Source organism: Littorina saxatilis, linkage group LG3, assembly GCF_037325665.1.
Source record: "Littorina saxatilis isolate snail1 linkage group LG3, US_GU_Lsax_2.0, whole genome shotgun sequence".
Taxonomy (NCBI): Eukaryota; Metazoa; Mollusca; class Gastropoda; order Littorinimorpha; family Littorinidae; genus Littorina; species Littorina saxatilis.
Genome location: NC_090247.1, coordinates 77,359,884 through 77,385,280, shown reverse-complemented (window position 1 = coordinate 77,385,280; position 25,397 = coordinate 77,359,884). Strand labels below are relative to the sequence as shown.

At 42.7% G+C, this 25,397-nt stretch overlaps 1 protein-coding gene and 1 long non-coding RNA gene across 3 annotated transcripts in view; one reads left to right on the top strand and one right to left on the bottom strand.

The window, feature by feature from the left end:
• Positions 1-25,397, top strand: part of LOC138963308 (uncharacterized) — a 304,793-nt gene that overhangs the window by 106,696 nt on the left and 172,700 nt on the right. The window lies entirely within an intron of this gene.
• The window catches only part of LOC138963303 (SWI/SNF-related matrix-associated actin-dependent regulator of chromatin subfamily A containing DEAD/H box 1B-like), a 59,938-nt gene continuing 37,327 nt past the window's right edge, over positions 2,787-25,397 (bottom strand). For both annotated transcript variants that reach the window (XM_070335365.1, XM_070335366.1), the window contains exons 17-21: positions 22,217-22,312; positions 20,238-20,356; positions 18,994-19,176; positions 10,965-11,071; positions 2,787-8,644 (exon numbers count right to left, since the gene is read on the bottom strand). In XM_070335365.1, the coding sequence (XP_070191466.1) occupies positions 8,502-8,644; positions 10,965-11,071; positions 18,994-19,176; positions 20,238-20,356; positions 22,217-22,312 (648 nt within the window). In that variant the 3' untranslated portion in view covers positions 2,787-8,501. The remainder of the gene's footprint in view (positions 8,645-10,964; positions 11,072-18,993; positions 19,177-20,237; positions 20,357-22,216; positions 22,313-25,397) is intronic.

Sequence of the window (25,397 nt, the reverse complement as noted above, 5' to 3'; positions counted from 1 at the left end):
CCATGCCAACGTGTGGACAGCTCTGTGCTTGTGTGAGAATTGTCTTATACCATGCCAACGTGTGGACAGCTCTGTGCTTGTGTGAGAATTGTCTTATCCCATGCCAACCTGTGGACAGCTGATCTGTACTTGTGTGAGAATTGTCTTATCCCATGCCAACGTGTGGACAGCTCTGTACTTGTGTGAGAATTGTCTTATCCCATGCCAACGTGTGGACAGCTCTGTGCTTGTGTGAGAATTGTCTTATCCCATGCCAACGTGTGGACAGCTCTGTGCTTGTGTGAGAATTGTCTTATCCCATGCCGGCCAACGTGTGGACAGCTCTGTGCTTGTGTGAGAATTGTCTTATCCCATGCCAACGTGTGAACAGCTCTGTACTTGTGTGAGAATTGTCTTATCCCATGCCAACGTGTGAACAGCTCTGTACTTGTGTGAGAATTGTCTTATCCCATGCCAACGTGTGGACAGCTCTGTGCTTGTGCACGTGCTAGCTGACACGGTAGGAATTTATCTTTAAGGCTTACATTGGTCTGAAAAAGAGCTCCCGAGAATGGCAATGATCTATTGATGGACTAAAGAGCACGTATCTTATACTTGTTAGTACAATATAGCTGCAGTTTTTCCTCTCTATTTCTATTGTATCTAAAGTATTGTATAATATTTGCGTGTTAATCAGAAACTGTGTTTTGTTATTTCACCTTAGTAATTAGGAGAGTCTTAGTTATAAGCAGCGTTAGGCCGTCCAAACTAAATAAACGTTTGCTGTACCCTCATCAAATTTCGAAGACACATCGGGGTCAAGTTTTGGGTAAAAGAAAACAAGTCGCGTAAGGCGAAATAACAACATTTAGTCAAGCTGTGGAACTCACAGAATGAAACTGAACGCACTGCATTTGTTCACAATGACCGTAATCCGCCGCTCGTACAAGAGCATCGGTTGAAATCTTTCGCGAGCAATATCTGGTATTAATTTGTCCGCAATGCATTGGTGCTTAAATGACACCATTGTGTGACCACGAGGGACATAAACCTACTAACAATCATTATTTGAACAAGATTTATTCAGAATTGACGGTTTGAATAACGTATCAAAAGAGTGACATGGACAGTTTTGGTGAAGTTACCTGACAGGTAGCGACTTTAGAGGAGGGGGAGGGGTCCTCTAACTTTACAGCACGGTGACACTCCGGTCAGGACTTACCGGGGTTTCATTGGTCACATTTTCGGGTTACAGTTCGGGTCAATAAGTAGGACATTATTATTTTCAGGGTGTTTAAAGCAAGAGCAGCAGATGATTTAATTGTTTCTGATGTATTATTTGGAGAGGGCAAGTCATATGTATTATTTGGAGAGGGCAAGTCATATGTATTATTTGGAGAGGGCAAGTCATATGTATTATTTGGAGAGGGCAAGTCATATGTATTATTTGGAGAGGGTAAGTCATATGTATTATTTGGAGAGGGCAAGTCATATGTATTATTTGGAGAGGGCAAGTCATATGTATTATTTGGAGAGGGCAAGTCATATGTATTATTTGGAGAGGGCAAGTCATATGTATTATTTGGAGAGGGTAAGTCATATGTATTATTTGGAGAGGGCAAGTCATATGTATTATTTGGAGAGGGCAAGTCATATGTATTATTTGGAGAGGGTAAGTCATATGAGCATTTTGCTGTTCTTGTTTTGGACATCGAGTTACATAACATTCTAATCTTCTTCTTTTATTCAATTGTTTCTTCTTTATATAAAATCATAATCCTAGTTTGTAGATGTTGATATGTATAGCCAAAATCTGCTCTTTGTTTATAACAAAATTAATAGTGTAATATACACACACACACACACGGACTTTTTTAATTCTGTTTCAGCATCATATTATACGTTTACTTTTGCATGGTTTGGGGGAATTATGTAATCAGTAATGTTGGGCTGAGAAACATATAGGAATTGTGGAGTTGAAAACACGAACACACACATAATTATGCCAACATCAATATCTGCCTGTAAACTGGCTTGTAATAAACAGATACAGAAATCAGTTCAGTAGTTGTATGTTTGTTTGTCTGTGTGCGTGTGTGAGAAAGGTTACGTTGCGTGTTCGTGCCTGTGTGACAATTTGTGTAAAAAAAAATACATATACCCCTTGACCTCCCTGTGTCCATGTAACTGTGGTGAACTGGTCGAGTTGGAATGGAATAGAGGTTAGGGTTAGGGTTGCGGTTAGCCTAACCCAATGGAATAGAGGTTAGGGTTAGGGTTGCGGTTAGCCTAACCCAATGGAATAGAGGTTAGGGTTAGGGTTGCGGTTAGCCTAACCCAATGGAATAGAGGTTAGGGTTAGGGTTGCGGTTAGCCTAACCCTAATGGAGGTAAATTTATGCAAAGATCTGAGGAAGCAAAGTCTTAAAAAGAAGGGAATCTGAAATGAAGAAAGGGAGCTAAGTCTTAAAAAGAAGGGAATCTGAAATGAAGAAAGGGAGCTAAGTGTTAAAAAGAAGGGAATGTGAAATGAAGAAAGGGAGCTAAGTCTTAAAAAGAAGGGAATCTGAAATGAAGAAAGGGAGCTAAGTCTTAAAAAGAAGGGAATCTGAAATGAAGAAAGGGAGCTAAGTGTTAAAAAGAAGGGAATGTGAAATGAAGAAAGGGAGCTAAGTCTTAAAAAGAAGGGAATCTGAAATGAAGAAAGGGGAAAGGGGTCTTTCACAGTGGTGCACAGGCCCAAACTTGACATTTCAACACAAATTAAACATACACACAAACATTAAAAAAAACCAGACACACATATGTGTGTTTCTTTAAACATATTTATTTATAAAATCATTGACAATTCACAAGCTTCACCAGATTTACGAATAGGCACAACTGCGCGTACACCAGTTGCAAGACCAAAAACTGAACACAACAAAGAAAATGGCAAACTCCATCCAAACATCAACAGAAATAAGACATGAAGGTGTTTGAATAAATCGAGAAATGTCCTTTTTCTAACAAGTCACTGGAGCTATTAACCTTTTAACGCATCAAAGAAAATGAATGAAACACTTTTAATTGACAGGACAAAGTTGTGACGATCACCAACATGTATACTCATGTTCAAGCTGTCCCTCACTGTTTTTTAAAGTTGGGACTTCGTGACAAGGATGAAGGATGGTTAACCAAATGCCAGATGTTAACATTTCTGTCACACAATATACATTCTTTACAAACAAATATTAATTCCTGTATTACAAGGCATACACATATACATGTTTGTAGACCTAACACAACTATTTCTACAAGCATGAATTAGAATAAAACCTGGTGCAACAGAAACATTGAACAATAGAGAGAGAAGGAGCACATTTACTGTAATCTTCTTTTGGGTCAAAAACCAACAACAAAACCAAAAACAAAGAAACGCTCAAAACAAGAGGAGAGTCAGAATCATCTTACAGTGCAGTGCACACAACTCATGCCAAGCTCAGCAATATGGCTGAGAACAAGGAATTCAAACAATCAGGCATTTTTGGTCACAAAGCAAAAAATATATTCTCTCTCAATGAGTCAATCACACATCATGCAAAGAAATGTCAGGCACATTTTTTTCATAAACCAAAAATGATCATTCTCTATCACTCACACATCGTAGCAAAATATGTTGCACTGGTCATGTGAAAATATTACGAGGTCTTTCTTTTCACTTTTTGTAACAGCACTTGGGATTTGGCTTCAAGACACCCTCACACTACCATGGATTGTACACACTATTCTCTTTCTCCTGCGGGGAATGACTTCTTTGCACGCTAAGCAATGACTTTAGGTACACATATTTACAAGTTTACCTTGCGGTCTTACACTTACAAAGAATGAGACAAGCATCTTAGGCATGTGTGAATACTTGCACACAGGCAATTGTGGGACAATGTCATGTTTCACTGCTCTAACTAGTATCCAGGGCTGAGATACATCACACGGCACAGCTGAATGCAGCAACACGCCATTGACTTCAACAGACTGTACATCTAACCATCACGTCAAACAGTTTGTTTGTTTGTTTATTTGTTGCTTAACGTCCAGCCGACTACGCAGAGCCATATCAGGACGAGGAAGGGGGGGATGAAGGGGGCCACTTGTCAAGCGATTCCTGTTTACAAATGCACTAACCCATTACTTGTGTCCCAGCAGGCTTTAGTAAAACTAAATTAATACCTACTGGAAGATTACCAGTTTCCAGTATGTTAAAATAGGCTTAACCTATCTACTGCTGGACTTACATCAGAACACTAACAGATTAAACTATACATGAATCGCAAGACAAGCGGCAAGAGAAGAGTTTTTTGGAAAAAATACAGGTGAATGAGCAAGAAGGCAGAAAAAAGAAAAGAATTCATGAAGAAAAAGAGAGCATGACAGGAAAAAGGAACCAAAAATCTACCCAACAGCAAACTAGAAAGCTCCTGCGGTTCCAAAAACAGGAGGGGCCTTTAATTTCATAACCGCAGTGCCCCACTGCGGGACACGTCAAACAGTTGTACATCTAACCATCACGTCAAACAGTTGCAGATCTCTTGTCCACGGAGACATGGTTATGATGTGTTAAACATTACGATTTGACTGCCATCCTCCATTGATTCAGTTGTGTTTAACAGAAACCGCTCAATGTCAAGGATGAAAGTTGTCTATTCCTTTCAATGCTTCATATTCTCTCATGTGTCATGAGCTTAGTTCTGTATAACGCTCACTTCCTCTTATGTACATGTATGCATATAGAGCACTTACTCTAATGTACATGTATGCATATAGAGCACTCACTCTAATGTACATGTATGCATATAGAGCACTTACTCTAATGTACATGTATGCATATAGAGCACTTACTCTAATGTACATGTATGATAAAAAACGCTCGCGCTGGACCCGAGTACTCTTCAGACACACACACACACACACACACACACACACACACACACACACACACACACACACACACACACACACACACACACACTCTCTCTCCCTCACTCCCTCCCTCTCTGTAAGAAGTGATTTTTTTGCTGACGATTCTTCTCTTCACTCAAGTGGAAAGTCTGTTACAGTAATAGAGTCCTCCCTTCAAACAGCTTTAAACGATGTAAATAACTGGTGTAGTGCTAATGCTATGCTTGTCCATCCAATAAAAACTAAAAGTATGGTAATTGCAACCAGACAAAAACATCAGATTTCTCCACTCAAACTAAATCTTACTATTGGTACGCAATCAATTGAACAAGTTCAACAGCATCGCGTTTTAGGGGTAATTCTTGATTGTGAATTCAAGTGGCAGGCACAAATACAGCATATTTGCAAGAAAGTAGCCAAGAACGTTTTCCTCCTATCCAAGTTAAAGCTATATACCGACAGAAGGACTCTGGAAATGTTCCACCATGCTCATGTAATGCCTCACATTAATTATGTTTCGACGCTCTGGGATGGCAGCAGTGATGTCCACTTGAAAAAGTTAGACTCTCTCTATCGTCGCTCGGCCAAACTCATCGTAAAGGATAATGCCTCAACAGATATGAAATTAAAAATGCTTAACTTTCTTCCACTGGAAAAGCATCTCAAGTTAAACAAAGCCATTTTCATGCATAAATTGTATCACGGTAAAGTGCCGATTTACATTACATCATTATTTAATAAAGCTACCCACAGATATGGGTCGGTCAACTTGATCCCACCAATTCCACGAATTGACCTGTATAAGACCAGTCTTGCTTTTTCGGGTACTTCAGTTTGGAATTCACTTCCATCATCCTTTAAGCACCTAAAGTCATTAAAAAGTTTTAAAAAATGTGTAAAAAACCACTTAATGTCTGAGTAGTTTAACGCCTTTTGACTTACCAAACTTAGTATTACGTCAAAAATATGCTGTGCATTGTATATTCTGAACATATTTTTGTTACTCTATTGCTACATGTTCGATTGCCACCAGCTTGTATATATAATTACCTGCATAGTATGCATTTGATTTTATGAATAACCACATATGTATGATCTTCATGCCTCATCTTTATCATCATCATCATCATTATCATCATCATTATCGTCATCATCATCATCATCGTCATCTTTATTATCACGTTTTCCGACCTCCTATTGTTGGTTAACTTTTTAACTTTTTAATTTTTAATTTTTTTTTTTTAAATTTTTTTTTATTTTAATTTTTTTTTTATTTTTATTTTTTTATTTTTTTTATTTTTTTATTATTATATAATTGTGTGTCTATGCGTCCCAAGGACAGATTGTAAGAAAAGGCGTAGCCTTAAATCTAAATCCTTGTAAAATAAAGTTCAATTCAATTCTCTCTTTCTTTCTTACACACACACACACACACACACACACACGAGTACAGACTCATGCATGCACGCACACACACACACGCACACACACACAAACACACACACAAACAGTAACACTAACACATGTGCACAAAATGAACACACACACACACCGCGCGAGAGAAAAAGACTACAGGGAGGCATTGACGTCAAAGACTTTCGACCGTGACGTAATTACGTCACTATTCTTGGTTTACGGTACCATTCGGCGGCTTTGCTACGAGTATGCCATAGTCTTGGTTGGCCGAGACCTTGCACCGTTCTATCAGACTGCCTGGCTGGCTGTTGCACCGCGAATTCCTCCCACCGCCAAGTCGTTTTTTTGTGGTTTATTTCGCATTTAGGTCCCAGGTAACATTATGAAGTTTTAATACGATCAATCGGACCTATTATCAAGTTAGTGTATCAACTTTTGAACGAGCTGCGCCCAGTAGTTTCCCAGCAATAAGCTGTTAAGTCGAGACACACACACACACACAGACAGACAATTAAAGTCTGCTGAGCCCTAGTACTAGCGTACTCGGGGATAACACTTACTCTGATGTACATGTATGCATATAGAGCACTCACTCTAATGTACATGTATGATAACACTTACTCTAATGTACATGTATGCATATAGAGCACTCACTTTAAAGTACATGTATGCATAACGCTCACTTACTCCAATGTACATGTATGATAACACTTACTCTAATGTACATGTATGCATATAGAGCACTTACTCTAATGTACATGTATGCATATAGAGCACTCACTCTAATGTACATGTATGCATATAGAGCACTTACTCTAATGTACATGTATGCATAATGCTTACTCACTCTAATGTACATGTATGCATATAGAGCACTTACTCTAATGTACATGTATGCATAACGCTTACTCTCGTGTACATGTATGCATAACGCTTACTCACTCTAATGTACATGTATGCATATAGAGCACTTACTCTAATGTACATGTATGCATAACGCTTACTCTAATGTACATGTATGCATATGGAGCACTCACTCTAATGTACATGTATGATAACATTTACTCTAATGTACATGTATGCATATGGAGCACTTACTCTAATGTACATGTATGCATAACGCTTACTCACTCCAATGTACATGTATGCATATAGATCACTTACTCTAATGTACATGCATAAAAATCACTTACTCCCTTTGTTTCTCAGATCGTTCTATTTTGTTTCAAAGGTCAATGTACCTAAGAGGGCCGTCACACATGCGACTGAGTCGCACGATTTACCCTGTCACACAGCCGACTCAGTCGTAGAAAACTGCAACAAGTCTGCGACTCAATCTCATGCGATTCCCTCGTAGCTTTGAGGTTTAGAACATGTTCTATTCCTACGATCCAGTCGTCGGTCAATCGCAGGGGCAGAGCTAACAGAGTCAATCAGAACGCGATGTTGCGGCCTTGACGCCGTGACGTAAAATAATGGCAGACAGTGGCGTACAGCGTCTCTTCAAAACTTTTTGGAAGAACAGTTTTTTACTCAGATATAAAGGAGAGCGTTTTAGGCGTTTACAGCGGTCGAGAAACATTTATTGCAGCTGTCTGGGAACTTTATTTCTTGCAAAGGCGTAATGCTGAAAGGAATTTTTCAGAAAGGTATAGCGACGTTCGAACATTTAGCGTCTGCTCTCGCAAAGCGCGCTTGCCGTGTTCACTGTGACACGTCACTTCCGCCCCGCTCGCGTGGAGTTATCGTTCGTCAGTCGTTCGTCTATCGTTCATCGTGTGACGGGTCAATGGCCTACGATGTGATGTGCGATCGGCCAAAGACTGAATCACGCAACTAAATCGCGACGACTGAGTCGCATGTATGACCCCAGCTTAACCGAACCTTTCCATGCGGTTGGTTGGAAGGTTGAACAAACTGATGTGTTAAACTACGCAATGCACATGTACTACGTATTACTGTCAGCTAACAGTGCTGTGCCATGTATCTCACCCCTCAGTAACAGTATCAGTGTTTTGAAAAGATACCCTTACTCAATGAAATTCATGATTCTCAGCACTGACTGTTATGACCTGAAACATGTTGATCCTCTACAACTGCACGCCATGCAAACCATTCAGTGAGTAACGTCGCTCTGACTCAAGCTTTGCTAAGGGTCAAGGTCGTTGTCAAGACGCTGAGCTGGAGGCATTGGAGGCAGCTGACAAGGTCTTTGAGTTCAACTTCTTTTTGACCCGCTCTGCTTCCTTCACTTTGCCGATGGCCTCTTGCAGCAGGTTGGCCACGTCTGCTTGAGGATCATCTGCATCATCTGCACAGGTATATCACAGGTAAATCACCGGTATATCATAGGTAAAACTCATTTTTGCCTAAGTCGATTTTTTGCAATTTTGACTTTTTATATTTAGTCAAGTTTTGACTAAATATTTCAACATCGAGGGGGAATCGAAACGAGGGTCGTGGTGTATGTGCGTGTGTCTGTGTGTGTGTGTGTTTGTGTGTGTGTGTGTGTGTGTGTAGAGCGATTCAGACTAAACTACTGGACCGATCTTTATGAAATTTGACATGAGAGTTCCTGGGTATGAAATCCCCGAACGTTTTTTTCATTTTTTTGATAAATGTCTTTGATGACGTCATATCTGGCTTTTCGTGAAAGTTGAGGCGGCACTGTCACGCCCTCATTTTTCAACCAAATTGGTTGAAATTTTGGTCAAGTAATCTTCGACGAAGCCCGGGGTTCGGTATTGCATTTCAGCTTGGTGGCTTAAAAATTAATTAATGACTTTGGTCATTAAAAATCTGAAAATTGTAAAAAAAAATTAAAATTTATAAAACGATCCAAATTTACGTTTATCTTATTCTCCATCATTTGCTGATTCCAAAAACATATAAATATGTTATATTCGGATTAAAAACAAGCTCTGAAAATTAAATATATAAAAATTATTATCAAAATTAAATTGTCCAAATCAATTTAAAAACACTTTCATCTTATTCCTTGTCGGTTCCTGATTCCAAAAACATATAGATATGATATGTTTGGATTAAAAACACGCTCAGAAAGTTAAAACAAAGAGAGGTACAGAAAAGCGTGCTATCCTTCTTAGCGCAACTACTACCCCGCTCTTCTTGTCAATTTCACTGCCTTTGCCATGAGCGGTGGCCTGACGATGCTACGAGTAAAATGGCATTGCGTTTCATTCTGTGAGTTCGACAGCTACTTGACTAAATATTGTATTTTCGCCTTACGCGACTTGTTTTTTGTGCTTTGGACTAAGCGACTCGTTCTGCATTACCTGGTGCTTTCAGAATCTAAATGCAATACCCGGAAGTGGTGAAATCCACCCGTGAAGAAATGGCGTAACCTTTTGATGTGCAGAAAATGGCGTAAGTCCCAGAGAGAAAACGGCGTAACTCGACCAGAGAATGAATGTGTACTTTACAGTCTGACTCTACTGATCATAGAATGTGTACTTTACAGTCTCTGACTCTACTGATCATAGAATGTGTACTTTACAGTCTGACTCTACTGATCATAGAATGTGTACTTTACAGTCTCTGACTCTACTGATCATAGAATGTGTACTTTACAGTCTGACTCTACTGATCATAGAATGTGTACTTTACAGTCTGACTCTACTGATCATAGAATGTGTACTTTACAGTCTCTGACTCTACTGATCATAGAATGTGTACTTTACAGTCTGACTCTACTGATCATAGAATGTGTACTTTACAGTCTCTGACTCTACTGATCATAGAATGTGTACTTTACAGTCTGACTCTACTGATCATAGAATGTGTACTTTACAGTCTCTGACTCTACTGATCATAGAATGTGTACTTTACAGTCTCTGACTCTACTGATCATAGAATGTGTACTTTACAGTCTGACTCTACTGATCATAGAATGTGTACTTTACAGTCTCTGACTCTACTGATCATAGAATGTGTACTTTACAGTCTCTGACTCTACTGATCATAGAATGTGTACTTTACAGTCTCTGACTCTACTGATCATAGAATGTGTACTTTACTTTACAGTCTCTGACTCTACTGATCATAGAATGTGTACTTTACAGTCTCTGACTCTACTGATCATAGAATGTGTACTTTACAGTCTCTGACTCTACTGATCAGAGAAATAGGCAAAAAATTGGCATGACAGTCATTCTAGACACAGCCATCGTCGAACGCTGAAGGCATGACAGTTCGAACAGTTTTCTCTCTCTTCTGAACGTTTTAGAAATCGACTTACGCCAAAATTGCGTGTCGACAAAGATATGGTATTTGTGGCTTCAAAACATTTTTTTGTAGGTAGAGATTTTGCAGTTGTGCCAAACTAAGTCAAGATTGTGCCCACTGCAACATTTTGCATTGATTATAACATATTTGTATTTTTACCAAAATATGACATTTTACACAGATCGAGACAGTCAGTGTTCCTCCTAGACCGGGCTAGCTGTCGAGGTGAACAATGACTGTCGAGATCTGTGTAAATTGTTAGGGTTAGGTTAGGGTGATTACATTGTTTCGGTGTCCTACGTATTTCAGCCATACCGCTGCGCAAACAAGGCCTTACATTGCATCAAGCTATTCTAATGACTCAGAGAGCATGCCCCCTTGCTTACCATTGGCTGTGGTGACGTCCTGCCCGAGACGAAGTTTGGCGCGCGCAACCCGCAGCATCCCTTCCTCTACCGTGTTGCGGCAGATGAGACGAATCACCTTCACCGTCCTGCACACAGCCACAGGGTGATATTCTTTACACCAGACAACTCTCATACCCTCGTGACATTACACACAGCCGCTGGGTGATATTCTTTACACATGACAACTCTCATATCATCATGACATTACACACAGCCACAGGGTGATATTCTTTACACATGACAACTCTCATACCATCCTGACATTACACACAGCCACAGGGTGATATTCTTTACACATGACAACTCTCATATCATCATGACATTACACACAGCCACAGGGTGATATTCTTTACACATGACAACTCTCATACCATCGTGACATTACACACAGCCACAGGGTGATATTCTTTACACATGACAACTCTCATACCATCATGACATTACACACAGCCACAGGGTGATATTCTTTACACCAGACAACTCTCATACCATCATGACATTACGCACAGCCACAGGGTGATATTCTTTACACATGACAACTCTCATACCATCATGACATTACACACAGCCACAGGGTGATATTCTTTACACATGACAACTCTCATACCATCATGACATTACACACAGCCACAGGGTGATATTCTTTACACATGACAACTCTCATACCATCATGACATTACACACAGCCACAGGGTGATATTCTTTACACATGACAACTCTCATACCATCATGACATTACACACAGCCACAGGGTGATATTCTTTACACATGACAACTCTCATACCATCATGACATTACGCACAGCCACAGGGTGATATTCTTTACACATGACAACTCTCATACCATCATGACATTACACACAGCCACAGGGTGATATTCTTTACACATGACAACTCTCATACCATCATGACATTACACACAGCCACAGGGTGATATTCTTTACACATGACAACTCTCATACCATCATGACATTACACACAGCCACAGGGTGATATTCTTTACACCAGACAACTCTCATACCATCATGACATTACACACAGCCACAGGGTGATATTCTTTACACATGACAACTCTCATACCCACATGACATTACACACAGCCACAGGGTGATATTCTTTACACATGACAACTCTCATACCATCATGACATTACACACAGCCGCAGGGTGATATTCTTTACACATGACAACTCTCATACCATCATGACATTACGCACAGCCACAGGGTGATATTCTTTACACATGACAACTCTCATACCATCCTGACATTACACACAGCCACAGGGTGATATTCTTTACACATGACAACTCTCATACCATCATGACATTACGCACAGCCACAGGGTGATATTCTTTACACATGACAACTCTCATACCATCATGACATTACGCACAGCCACAGGGTGATATTCTTTACACATGACAACTCTCATACCCTCATGACATTCCACACAGCCACAGGGTGATATTCTTTACACCAGACAACTCTCATACCCTCATGACATTACACACAGCCACAGGGTGATATTCTTTACACCAGACAACTCTCATACCCTCGTGACATTACACACAGCCACAGGGTGATATTCTTTACACATGACAACTCTCATACCCTCATGACATTACACACAGCCACAGGGTGATATTCTTTACACATGACAACTCTCATACCATCATGACATTACACACAGCCACAGGGTGATATTCTTTACACATGACAACTCTCATACCATCATGACATTACACACAGCCACAGGGTGATATTCTTTACACATGACAACTCTCATACCATCATGACATTACACACAGCCACAGGGTGATATTCTTTACACATGACAACTCTCATACCATCATGACATTACACACAGCCACAGGGTGATATTCTTTACACATGACAACTCTCATACCATCATGACATTACACACAGCCACAGGGTGATATTCTTTACACATGACAACTCTCATACCATCATGACATTACACACAGCCACAGGGTGATATTCTTTACACATGACAACTCTCATATCATCATGACATTACACACAGCCACAGGGTGATATTCTTTACACATGACAACTCTCATACCATCATGACATTACACACAGCCACAGGGTGATATTCTTTACACATGACAACTCTCATACCATCATGACATTACACACAGCCACAGGGTGATATTCTTTACACATGACAACTCTCATACCCTCATGACATTACACACAGCCACAGGGTGATATTCTTTACACATGACAACTCTCATACCATCATGACATTACACACAGCCACAGGGTGATATTCTTTACACATGACAACTCTCATATCCTCATGACATTACACACAGCCACAGGGTGATATTCTTTACACATGACAACTCTCATACCATCATGACATTACACACTGCCACAGGGTGATATTCTTTACACATGACAACTCTCATATCATCGTGACATTACACACAGCCACAGGGTGATATTCTTTACACATGACAACTCTCATATCATCGTGACATTACACACAGCCACAGGGTGATATTCTTTACACATGACAACTCTCATATCATCATGACATTACACACAGCCACAGGGTGATATTCTTTACACATGACAACTCTCATACCATCATGACATTACACACAGCCACAGGGTGATATTCTTTACACCAGACAACTCTCATACCATCCTGACATTACACACAGCCACAGGGTGATATTCTTTACACATGACAACTCTCATACCATCCTGACATTACACACAGCCACAGGGTGATATTCTTTACACCAGACAACTCTCATACCATCATGACATTACACACAGCCGCAGGGTGATATTCTTTACACCAGACAACTCTCATACCATCCTGACATTACACACAGCCGCAGGGTGATATTCTTTACACATGACAACTCTCATACCATCATGACATTACGCACAGCCACAGGGTGATATTCTTTACACATGACAACTCTCATACCATCATGACATTACACACAGCCACAGGGTGATATTCTTTACACATGACAACTCTCATACCCACATGACATTACACACAGCCACAGGGTGATATTCTTTACACCAGACAACTCTCATACCATCATGACATTACACACAGCCACAGGGTGATATTCTTTACACATGACAACTCTCATATCATCATGACATTACACACAGCCACAGGGTGATATTCTTTACACATGACAACTCTCATATCATCATGACATTACACACAGCCACAGGGTGATATTCTTTACACATGACAACTCTCATACCATCATGACATTACACACAGCCACAGGGTGATATTCTTTACACATGACAACTCTCATACCATCATGACATTACACTCAGCCACAGGGTGATATTCGTTACACATGACAACTCTCATACCATCATGACATTACACACAGCCACAGGGTGATATTCTTTACACCAGACAACTCTCATATCATCATGACATTACACACAGCCACAGGGTGATATTCTTTACACCAGACAACTCTCATACCATCATGACATTACACACAGCCACAGGGTGATATTCTTTACACATGACAACTCTCATACCATCATGACATTACACACAGCCACAGGGTGATATTCTTTACACATGACAACTCTCATACCATCCTGACATTACACACAGCCACAGGGTGATATTCTTTACACATGACAACTCTCATACCATCCTGACATTACACACAGCCACAGGGTGATATTCTTTACACATGACAACTCTCATACCATCATGACATTACACACAGCCACAGGGTGATATTCTTTACACATGACAACTCTCATACCATCATGACATTACACACTGCCACAGGGTGATATTCTTTACACATGACAACTCTCATACCATCATGACATTACACACAGCCACAGGGTGATATTCTTTACACATGACAACTCTCATACCATCATGACATTACACACAGCCACAGGGTGATATTCTTTACACATGACAACTCTCATACCATCCTGACATTACACACAGCCACAGGGTGATATTCTTTACACATGACAACTCTCATACCATCATGACATTACACACAGCCACAGGGTGATATTCTTTACACATGACAACTCTCATACCATCATGACATTACACACAGCCACAGGGTGATATTCTTTACACCAGACAACTCTCATATCATCATGACATTACACACAGCCACAGGGTGATATTCTTTACACATGACAACTCTCATATCATCATGACATTACACACAGCCACAGGGTGATATTCTTTACACATGACAACTCTCATACCATCATGACATTACACACAGCCACAGGGTGATATTCTTTACACATGACAACTCTCATACCATCATGACATTACACACAGCCACAGGGTGATATTCTTTACACATGACAACTCTCATATCATCATGACATTACACACAGCCACAGGGTGATATTCTTTACACATGACAACTCTCATACCATCATGACATTACACACAGCCACAGGGTGATATTCTCAACACCTGGTCTCACACAACTCTCATTCTCTGGTAATACCAGTTTATTACACAGCCACAGGGTTATATTCTCAACACCTGGTCTCACACACAACTCTCATACCCTGGTAATACCAGTTTATTACACAGCCACAGGGTAATATTGTTAACACCTGGTCTCACACACAACTCTCATTCCCTGGTAATACCAGTTTATTACACAGCCACAGGGTGATATTCTTTACACATGACAACTCTCATATCATCATGACATTACACACAGCCACAGGGTGATATTCTTTACACATGACAACTCTCATACCATCATGACATTACACACAGCCACAGGGTGATATTCTTTACACATGACAACTCTCATACCATCATGACATTACACACAGCCACAGGGTGATATTCTTTACACATGACAACTCTCATACCATCATGACATTACACACAGCCACAGGGTGATATTCTCAACACCTGGTCTCACACAACTCTCATTCTCTGGTAATACCAGTTTATTACACAGCCACAGGGTTATATTCTCAACACCTGGTCTCACACACAACTCTCATACCCTGGTAATACCAGTTTATTACACAGCCACAGGGTAATATTGTTAACACCTGGTCTCACACACAACTCTCATTCCCTGGTAATACCAGTTTATTACACAGCCACAGGGTGATATTGTCAACACCTGGTCTCACACACAAATCTCATTCCCTGGTAATACCAGTTTATTACACAGCCACAGGGTGATATTGTCAACACCTGGTCTCACACACAACTCTCATACCCTGGTAATACCAGTTTATTACACAGCCACAGGGTGATATTGCACACAGCCACAGGGTGATATTGCACACAGCCACAGGGTGATATTGTCAACACCTGGTCTCACACACAACTCTCATACCCTGGTAATACCAGTTTATTACACAGCCACAGGGTGATATTGTCAACACCTGGTCTCACACACAAATCTCATTTCCTGGTAATACCAGTTTATTTCACAGCCACAGGGTGATATTGTCAACACCTGGTCTCACACAACTCTCATTTCCTGGTAATACCAGTTTATTACACAGCCACAGGGTGATATTGTCAACACCTGGTCTCACACACAACTCTCATACCCTGGTAATACCAGTTTATTACACAGCCACAGGGTGATATTGTCAACACCTGGTCTCACACAACTCTCATTCCCTGGTAATACCAGTTTATTACACAGCCACAGGGTGATATTGTCAACACCTGGTCTCACACAACTCTCATACCCTGGCAATACCAGTTTATTACACAGCCACAGGGTGATATTGTCAACACCTGGTCTCACACACAACTCTCATACCCTGGTAATACCAGTTTATTACACAGCCACAGGGTGATATTGCACACAGCCACAGGGTGATATTGTCAACACCTGGTCTCTCACACAACTCTCATACCCTGGTAATACCAGTTTATTACACAGCCACATTTTGCTTTTCTCAACACTTTGTCCCTCACATCTTTCATACCCTCGTGACATTATCTTATTGACAATCAGTGGTACCCCTATTAATGATATATACCATACTGATACATGTGCAGCCTGGTGGTGACCTTACTATACATTATCTTATTGACAATCAGTGGTACCCCTATTAATGATATATACGATACTGATACATGTGGAGCCTGGTGGTGACCTTACTATACATTATCTTATTGACAATCAGTGGTACCCCTATTAATGATATATACCATACTGATACATGTGCAGCCTGGTGGTGACCTTACTATACATTATCTTATTGACAATCAGTGGTACCCCTATTAATGATATATACCATACTGATACATGTGCCGCCTGGTGATGACCTTACTATACATTATCTTATTGACAATCAGTGGTACCCCTATTAATGATATATACCATACTGATACATGTGCAGCCTGGTGGTGACCTCACTATACATTATCTTATTGACAATCAGTGGTACCCCTATTAATGATATATACCATACTGATACATGTGCCGCCTGGTGGTAACTATACATTATCTTATTGACAATCAGTGGTACCCCTATTAATGATATATACCATACTGATACATGTGCTGCCTGGTGGTGACCTTACTATACATTATCTTATTGACAATCAGTGGTACCCCTATTAATGATATATACCATACTGATACATGTGCAGCCTGGTGGTGACCTCACTATACATTATCTTATTGACAATCAGTGGTACCCATATTAATGATATATACGATACTGATACATGTGCAGCCTAGTGGTGACTATACATTTTCTACTGCTGATATGTTGAAGTCACGGAGACAAACTTGGTTCTCAAACTTCTTGGTCTCTTCCTCTATAGACATGCATAAGTGACAAATGTAAATGTGACGCCATTATGCATGCTATGACATATTTTCAAACTTGGAAAGAGAGGGTCAAGAAGATAGGTTGTTTTTTCTCCTCCTAATCCATATCATTTTTCTTAACACTTTCTACCCCACCTATGTTGACCAAGTTTTTTTTAGCCGAGACCAGCTGTGCTGCAGCAGGTCACACAGAATTGTAGTAACTTTGTAGTAACTGTGTTTCAACACGCTGGAATGCAGGCGTTAGATCGACATTACAGGAAGCGACTGAAGCTAACAGTCTGAGCGGATATATCCGAACCTGGTCAGATAGAGCCAAATGAGTGGGTACGGATATATCCGTACCTGGGAACAATGAGTTAAAGATGGCTAAAAAAACAAACCATAAGAAAATCAGAGCACTTTTGATATTTTCTTTTTTCATGTAAGCAATCATGCTCGCCACTATAGATCTGCCCAGGCATCATGGGACGAGATCATCACAACCATCAATTATCAGACTGCTTGTTGTGCTGTGTGGACACTTGTTTTGCTGAACTACTTTCCCAGATTGACACAGCGTTAATCCCTGGGCAGGAGGTGTAGTTATCACAGCCATGTTTCTAACACTGCAGATTGACACAGCGTTAATCCCTGGGCAGGAGGTGTAGTTATCACAGCCATGTTTCTAACACTGCAGATTGACACAGCGTTAATCCCTGGGCAGGAGGTGTAGTTATCACAGCCATGTTTCTAACACTGCAGATTGACACAGCGTTAATCCCTGGGCAGGAGGTGTAGTTATCACAGCCATGTTTCTAACACTGCAGATTGACACAGCGTTAATCCCTGGGCAGGAGGTGTAGTTATCACAGCCATGTTTCTAACACTGCAGATTGACACAGCGTTAATCCCTGGGCAGGAGGTGTAGTGATCACAGCCATGTTTCTAACACTGCAGATTGACACAGCGTTAATCCCTGGGCAGGAGGTGTAGTTATCACAGCCATGTTTCTAACACTGCAGATTGAACACCACAGGTACTGTCCCATCTGTCCATCATTACCAACCAAGTGACAACCAAAAGTCTTCACCACAGAGAGAGACCTGATTTTATCATATTTGTGAAGTCATAAAGGGGGGGGGGGGGGGGGGGGGGGGGGGGAAGTTTGGACTGTCTTATACTCACTTTTTCTGTCCCAGCCTGTGACACCGGTCCTCGGCCTGCTTGTCGTTGTAGGGGTTGAAGTCGATGTCGTGCAGGATGATGGTGTTGGCGGCCGTCAGGTTGATGCCCAGGCCGCCGGCTCGCGTCGACAGCAGGAAGATGAAGATGTCCTGGTCTTCGTTGAACCGGTCGATCAGCTGCTGTCTGTCATGCCACAATCACACAGGTGTCTTACAGAGGGACTGACTTCTTGACGTGAACGTACTTTCACACAGGTGTCTTACAGAGGGACTGACTTCTTGACGTGAACGTACTTTCACACAGGTGTCTTACAGGGGGACTGACTTCTTGACGTGAACGTACTTTCACACAGGTGTCTTACAGGGGGACTGACTTCTTGACGTGAACGTACTTTCACACAGGTGTCTTACAGGGGGACTGACTTCTTGACGTGAACGTACTTTCACACAGGTGTCTTACAGGGGGACTGACTTCTTGACGTGAACGTACTTTCACACAGGTGTCTTACAGGGGGACTGACTTCTTGACGTGAACGTACTTTCACACAGGTGTCTTACAGGGGGACTGACTTCTTGACGTGAACGTACTTTCACACAGGTGTCTTACAGAGGGACTGACTTCTTGACGTGAACGTACTTTCACACAGGTGTCTTACAGGGGGACTGACTTCTTGACGTGAACGTACTTTCACACAGGTGTCTTACAGGGGGACTGACTTCTTGACGTGAACGTACTTTCACACAGGTGTCTTACAGGGGGACTGACTTCTTGACGTGAACGTACTTTCACACCAGTCGGTTTAAACAGTGTTTATTCAACAATTCATAAATAATTCAACATAATACATGTTAAGGATCAACAACAAGCTCAAGTTTCTGACCAGTTGGCCCAAACTGGTACATGCATTGGTCATATGCTAAGGACATTGAGCAGTTACAATAATGATACACCGACACATTCACTTCTGGAGATGAATAAAAATGTTATAGACAAAATAAATGTTTGGAAATTGACAGATGATGTTTCTCTGTGGTTAGATAGATGATGTTTCTCTGTGGTTAGACAGATGATGTTTCTCTGTGGTTAGACAGATGATGTTTCTCTGTGGTTAGACAGATGATGTTTCTCTGTGGTTAGACAGATGATGTTTCTCTGTGGTTAGACAGATGATGTTTCTCTGTGGTTAGATAGTGTTCTGTGCACAGTTAGACGAGTCATCAGATGCAACTATCCTCGTACGTTACCTTTCGGTGACAGGCGTGCTGCCGTCGAGGCGAAGGTAGCGGATTTTTTTCTGCTTGAGGTAGACCTCCACTACGTCTAGCATCATGGTGAACTGGCTGAACAGCAACACTCTGTCCTCCTATAGACAGACAGACATATAGACATTACAACCACTATCACACACACATCATGGTGAACTGACTGAACAGCAAGACTCTGTCCTCCTATAGACAGACAGACATATAGACATTACAACCACTATCACACACACATCATGGTGAACTGACTGAACAGCAAGACTCTGTCCTCCTATAGACAGACAGACATATAGACATTACAACCACTATCACACACACACATCATGGTGAACTGACTGAACAGCAAGACTCTGTCCTCCTATAGACAGACAGACAGACATATAGACATTACAACCACTATCACACACACATCATGGTGAACTGACTGAACAGCAAGACTCTGTCCTCCTATAGACAGACTTATAGACATTACAACCACTATCACACACACATCATGGTGAACTGACTGAACAGCAAGACTCTGTCCTCCTATAGACAGACAGACATATAGACATTACAACCACTATCACACACACACATCATGGTGAACTGACTGAACAGCAAGACTCTGTCCTCCTATAGACAGACAGACATATAGACATTACAACCACTATCACACACACATCATGGTGAACTGACTGAACAGCAAGACTCTGTCCTCCTATAGACAGACAGACAGACATATAGACATTACAACCACTATCACACACACATCATGGTGAACTGACTGAACAGCAATGTCTTCCTATAGACAGACAGACTTATAGACATTACAACCACTATCACACACACATCATGGTGAACTGACTGAACAGCAAGACTCTGTCCTCCTATAGACAGACAGACATATAGACATTACAACCACTATCACACACACACATCATGGTGAACTGACTGAACAGCAAGACTCTGTCCTCCTATAGACAGACATATAGACATTACAACCACTATCACACACACATCATGGTGAACTGACTGAACAGCAAGACTCTGTCCTCCTATAGAGAGACAGACATATAGACATTACAACCACTATCACACACACACATCATGGTGAACTGACTGAACAGCAAGACTCTGTCCTCCTATAGACAGACAGACATATAGACATTACAACCACTATCACACACACATCATGGTGAACTGACTGAACAGCAAGACTCTGTCCTCCTATAGACAGACAGACATATAGACATTACAACCACTATCATACACACATCATGGTGAACTGACTGAACAGCAAGACTCTGTCCTCCTATAGACAGACAGACATATAGACATTACAACCACTATCATACACACATCATGGTGAACTGACTGAACAGCAAGACTCTGTCCTCCTATAGACAGACACACATATAGACATTACAACCACTATCATACACACATCATGGTGAACTGACTGAACAGCAAGACTCTGTCCTCCTATAGACAGACAGACATATAGACATTACAATCACTATCACACACACATCATGGTGAACTGACTGAACAGCAAGACTCTGTCCTCCTATAGACAGACAGACATATAGACATTACAACCACTATCACACACACATCATGGTGAACTGACTGAACAGCAACACTCTGTCCTCCTATACAGACACACACAGACATTACACACACACACACATTCATAACCATCACACACACACACACATTCATAACCACCACACACACACATTCATAACCATCACACACACACACACATTCATAACCACCACACACACACACATTCATAACCATCACACACACACATTCATAACCACCACACACACACACATTCATAACCACCACACACACACACATTCATAACCACCACACACACACATTCATAACCACCACACACACACATTCATAACCATCACACACACACAAGCGCGCTCTCTCTCTCTCTCTGTCAAAACACTATACCACCATACCTGTTCCTGCAAGGCGGGGAGAAGGGAATCCAGCACCTTGAACTTGGTGGATTCTCCAATCCAAGACGCGTCTAACTCGTGCTTGCCTAGATGTTTCTGCACAGACCACACACAGAAACTCTTGTCAGCACATTACAGTGGAACTTCCCTTTTAGACACCCCCCCCCCAGGCATACACACACAGAAACTCTTGTCAGCACATTACAGTGGACCTTCCCTTTTAGACACCCCCCCCCCCAGGCATACACACACAGAAACTCTTGTCAGCACATTACAGTAGAACTTCCCTTTTAGACACCCCCCCCCCCCCCAGGCATACACACACAGAAACTCTTGTCAGCACATTACAGTGGACCTTCCCTTTTAGACACCCCCCCCCCCCCCCAGGCATACACACACAGAAACTCTTGTCAGCACATTACAGTAGAACTTCCCTTTTAGACACCCCCCCCCCCCCCCCCCAAGGCATACACACACAGAAACTCTTGTCAGCACATTACAGTGGAACTTCCCTTTTAGACACCCCCCCCCCCCCCCAGGCATACACACACAGAAACTCTTGTCAGCACATTACAGTGGACCTTCCCTTTTAGACACCCCCCCCCCTCCCAGGCATACACACACAGAAACTCTTGTCAGCACATTACAGTGGAACTTCCCTTTTAGACACCCCCCCCCCAGGCATACACACACAGAAACTCTTGTCAGCACATTACAGTGGACCTTCCCTTTTAGACACCCCCCCCCCCCCCAGGCATACACACACAGAAACTCTTGTCAGCACATTACAGTGGACCTTCCCTTTTAGACACCCCCCCCCCCCCCCCAGGCATACACACACAGAAACTCTTGTCAGCACATTACAGTGGACCTTCCCTTTTAGACACCCCCCCCCCCCCCAGGCATACACACACAGAAACTCTTGTCAGCACATTACAGTGGACCTTCCCTTTTAGACACCCCCCCCCCCCCCCAGGCATACACACACAGAAACTCTTGTCAGCACATTACAGTGGACCTTCCCTTTTAGACACCCCCCCCCCCCCAGGCATACACACACAGAAACTCTTGTCAGCACATTACAGTGGAACTTCCCTTTTAGACACCCCCCCCCCCCCCAGGCATACACACACAGAAACTCTTGTCAGCACATTACAGTGGACCTTCCCTTTTAGACACCCCCCCCCCCCCCCAGGCATACACACACAGAAACTCTTGTCAGCACATTACAGTGGAACTTCCCTTTTAGACACCCCCCCCCCCCCCCAGGCATACACACACAGAAACTCTTGTCAGCACATTACAGTGGACCTTCCCTTTTAGACCCCCCCCCCCAGGCATACACACACAGAAACTCTTGTCAGCACATTACAGTGGACCTTCCCTTTTAGACACCCCCCCCCCCCCCCCAGGCATACACACACAGAAACTCTTGTCAGCACATTACAGTGGACCTTCCCTTTTAGACACCCCCCCCCAGGCATACACACACAGAAACTCTTGTCAGCACATTACAGTGGACCTTCCCTTTTAGACCCCCCCCCCCCCCCCAGGCACACACACACAGAAACTCTTGTCAGCACATTACAGTGGACCTTCCCTTTTAGACACCCCCCCCCCCAGGCATACACACACAGAAACTCTTGTCAGCACATTACAGTGGACCTTCCCTTTTAGACACCCCCCCCCCCCCCAGGCATACACACACAGAAACTCTTGTCAGCACATTACAGTGGACCTTCCCTTTTAGACCCCCCCCCCCCCCAGGCATACACACACAGAAACTCTTGTCAGCACCTTTCAGTGGAACTTCCCTTTTAGACACCCCCCCCCCCCCCAGGCATACACACACAGAAACTCTTGTCAGCACATTACAGTGGACCTTCCCTTTTAGACCCCCCCCCCCCCCCAGGCATACACACACAGAAACTCTTGTCAGCACATTACAGTGGAACTTCCCTTTTAGACACCCCCCCCCCCCCCCAGGCATACACACACAGAAACTCTTGTCAGCACATTACAGTGGAACTTCCCTTTTAGACACCCCCCCCCCCCCCCAGGCATACACACACAGAAACTCTTGTCAGCACATTACAGTGGACCTTCCCTTTTAGACCCCCCCCCCCAGGCATACACACACAGAAACTCTTGTCAGCACATTACAGTGGACCTTCCCTTTTAGACACCCCCCCCCCCCCCCAGGCATACACACACAGAAACTCTTGTCAGCACATTACAGTGGACCTTCCCTTTTAGACACCCCCCCCCCAGGCATACACACACAGAAACTCTTGTCAGCACATTACAGTGGACCTTCCCTTTTAGACCCCCCCCCCCCCCCCAGGCACACACACACAGAAACTCTTGTCAGCACATTACAGTGGACCTTCCCTTTTAGACACCCCCCCCCAGGCATACACACACAGAAACTCTTGTCAGCACATTACAGTGGACCTTCCCTTTTAGACACCCCCCCCCCCCCCCAGGCATACACACACAGAAACTCTTGTCAGCACATTACAGTGGACCTTCCCTTTTAGACCCCCCCCCCCCAGGCATACACACACAGAAACTCTTGTCAGCACCTTTCAGTGGAACTTCCCTTTTAGACACCCCCCCCCCCCCCCAGGCATACACACACAGAAACTCTTGTCAGCACATTACAGTGGACCTTCCCTTTTAGACCCCCCCCCCCCCCCAGGCATACACACACAGAAACTCTTGTCAGCACATTACAGTGGAACTTCCCTTTTAGACACCCCCCCCCCCCCCCCCAGGCATACACACACAGAAACTCTTGTCAGCACATTACAGTGGAACTTCCCTTTTAGACACCCCCCCCCCCCCCCCCAGGCATACACACACAGAAACTCTTGTCAGCACATTACAGTGGAACTTCCCTTTTAGACACCCCCCCCCCCCCCCAGGCATACACACACAGAAACTCTTATCAGCACATTACAGTAGAACTTCCCTTTTAGACACACCCCCCCCCCCCCCAGGCATACACACACAGAAACTCTTGTCAGCACATTACAGTGGACCTTCCCTTTTAGACCCCCCCCCCCCCAGGCATACACACACAGGTGTACGGCGCACACACACACACACTCGCATACATGTACACACACACACAATAACGCATGCGCACACACACACTGACATGCAAGCACAGACACAG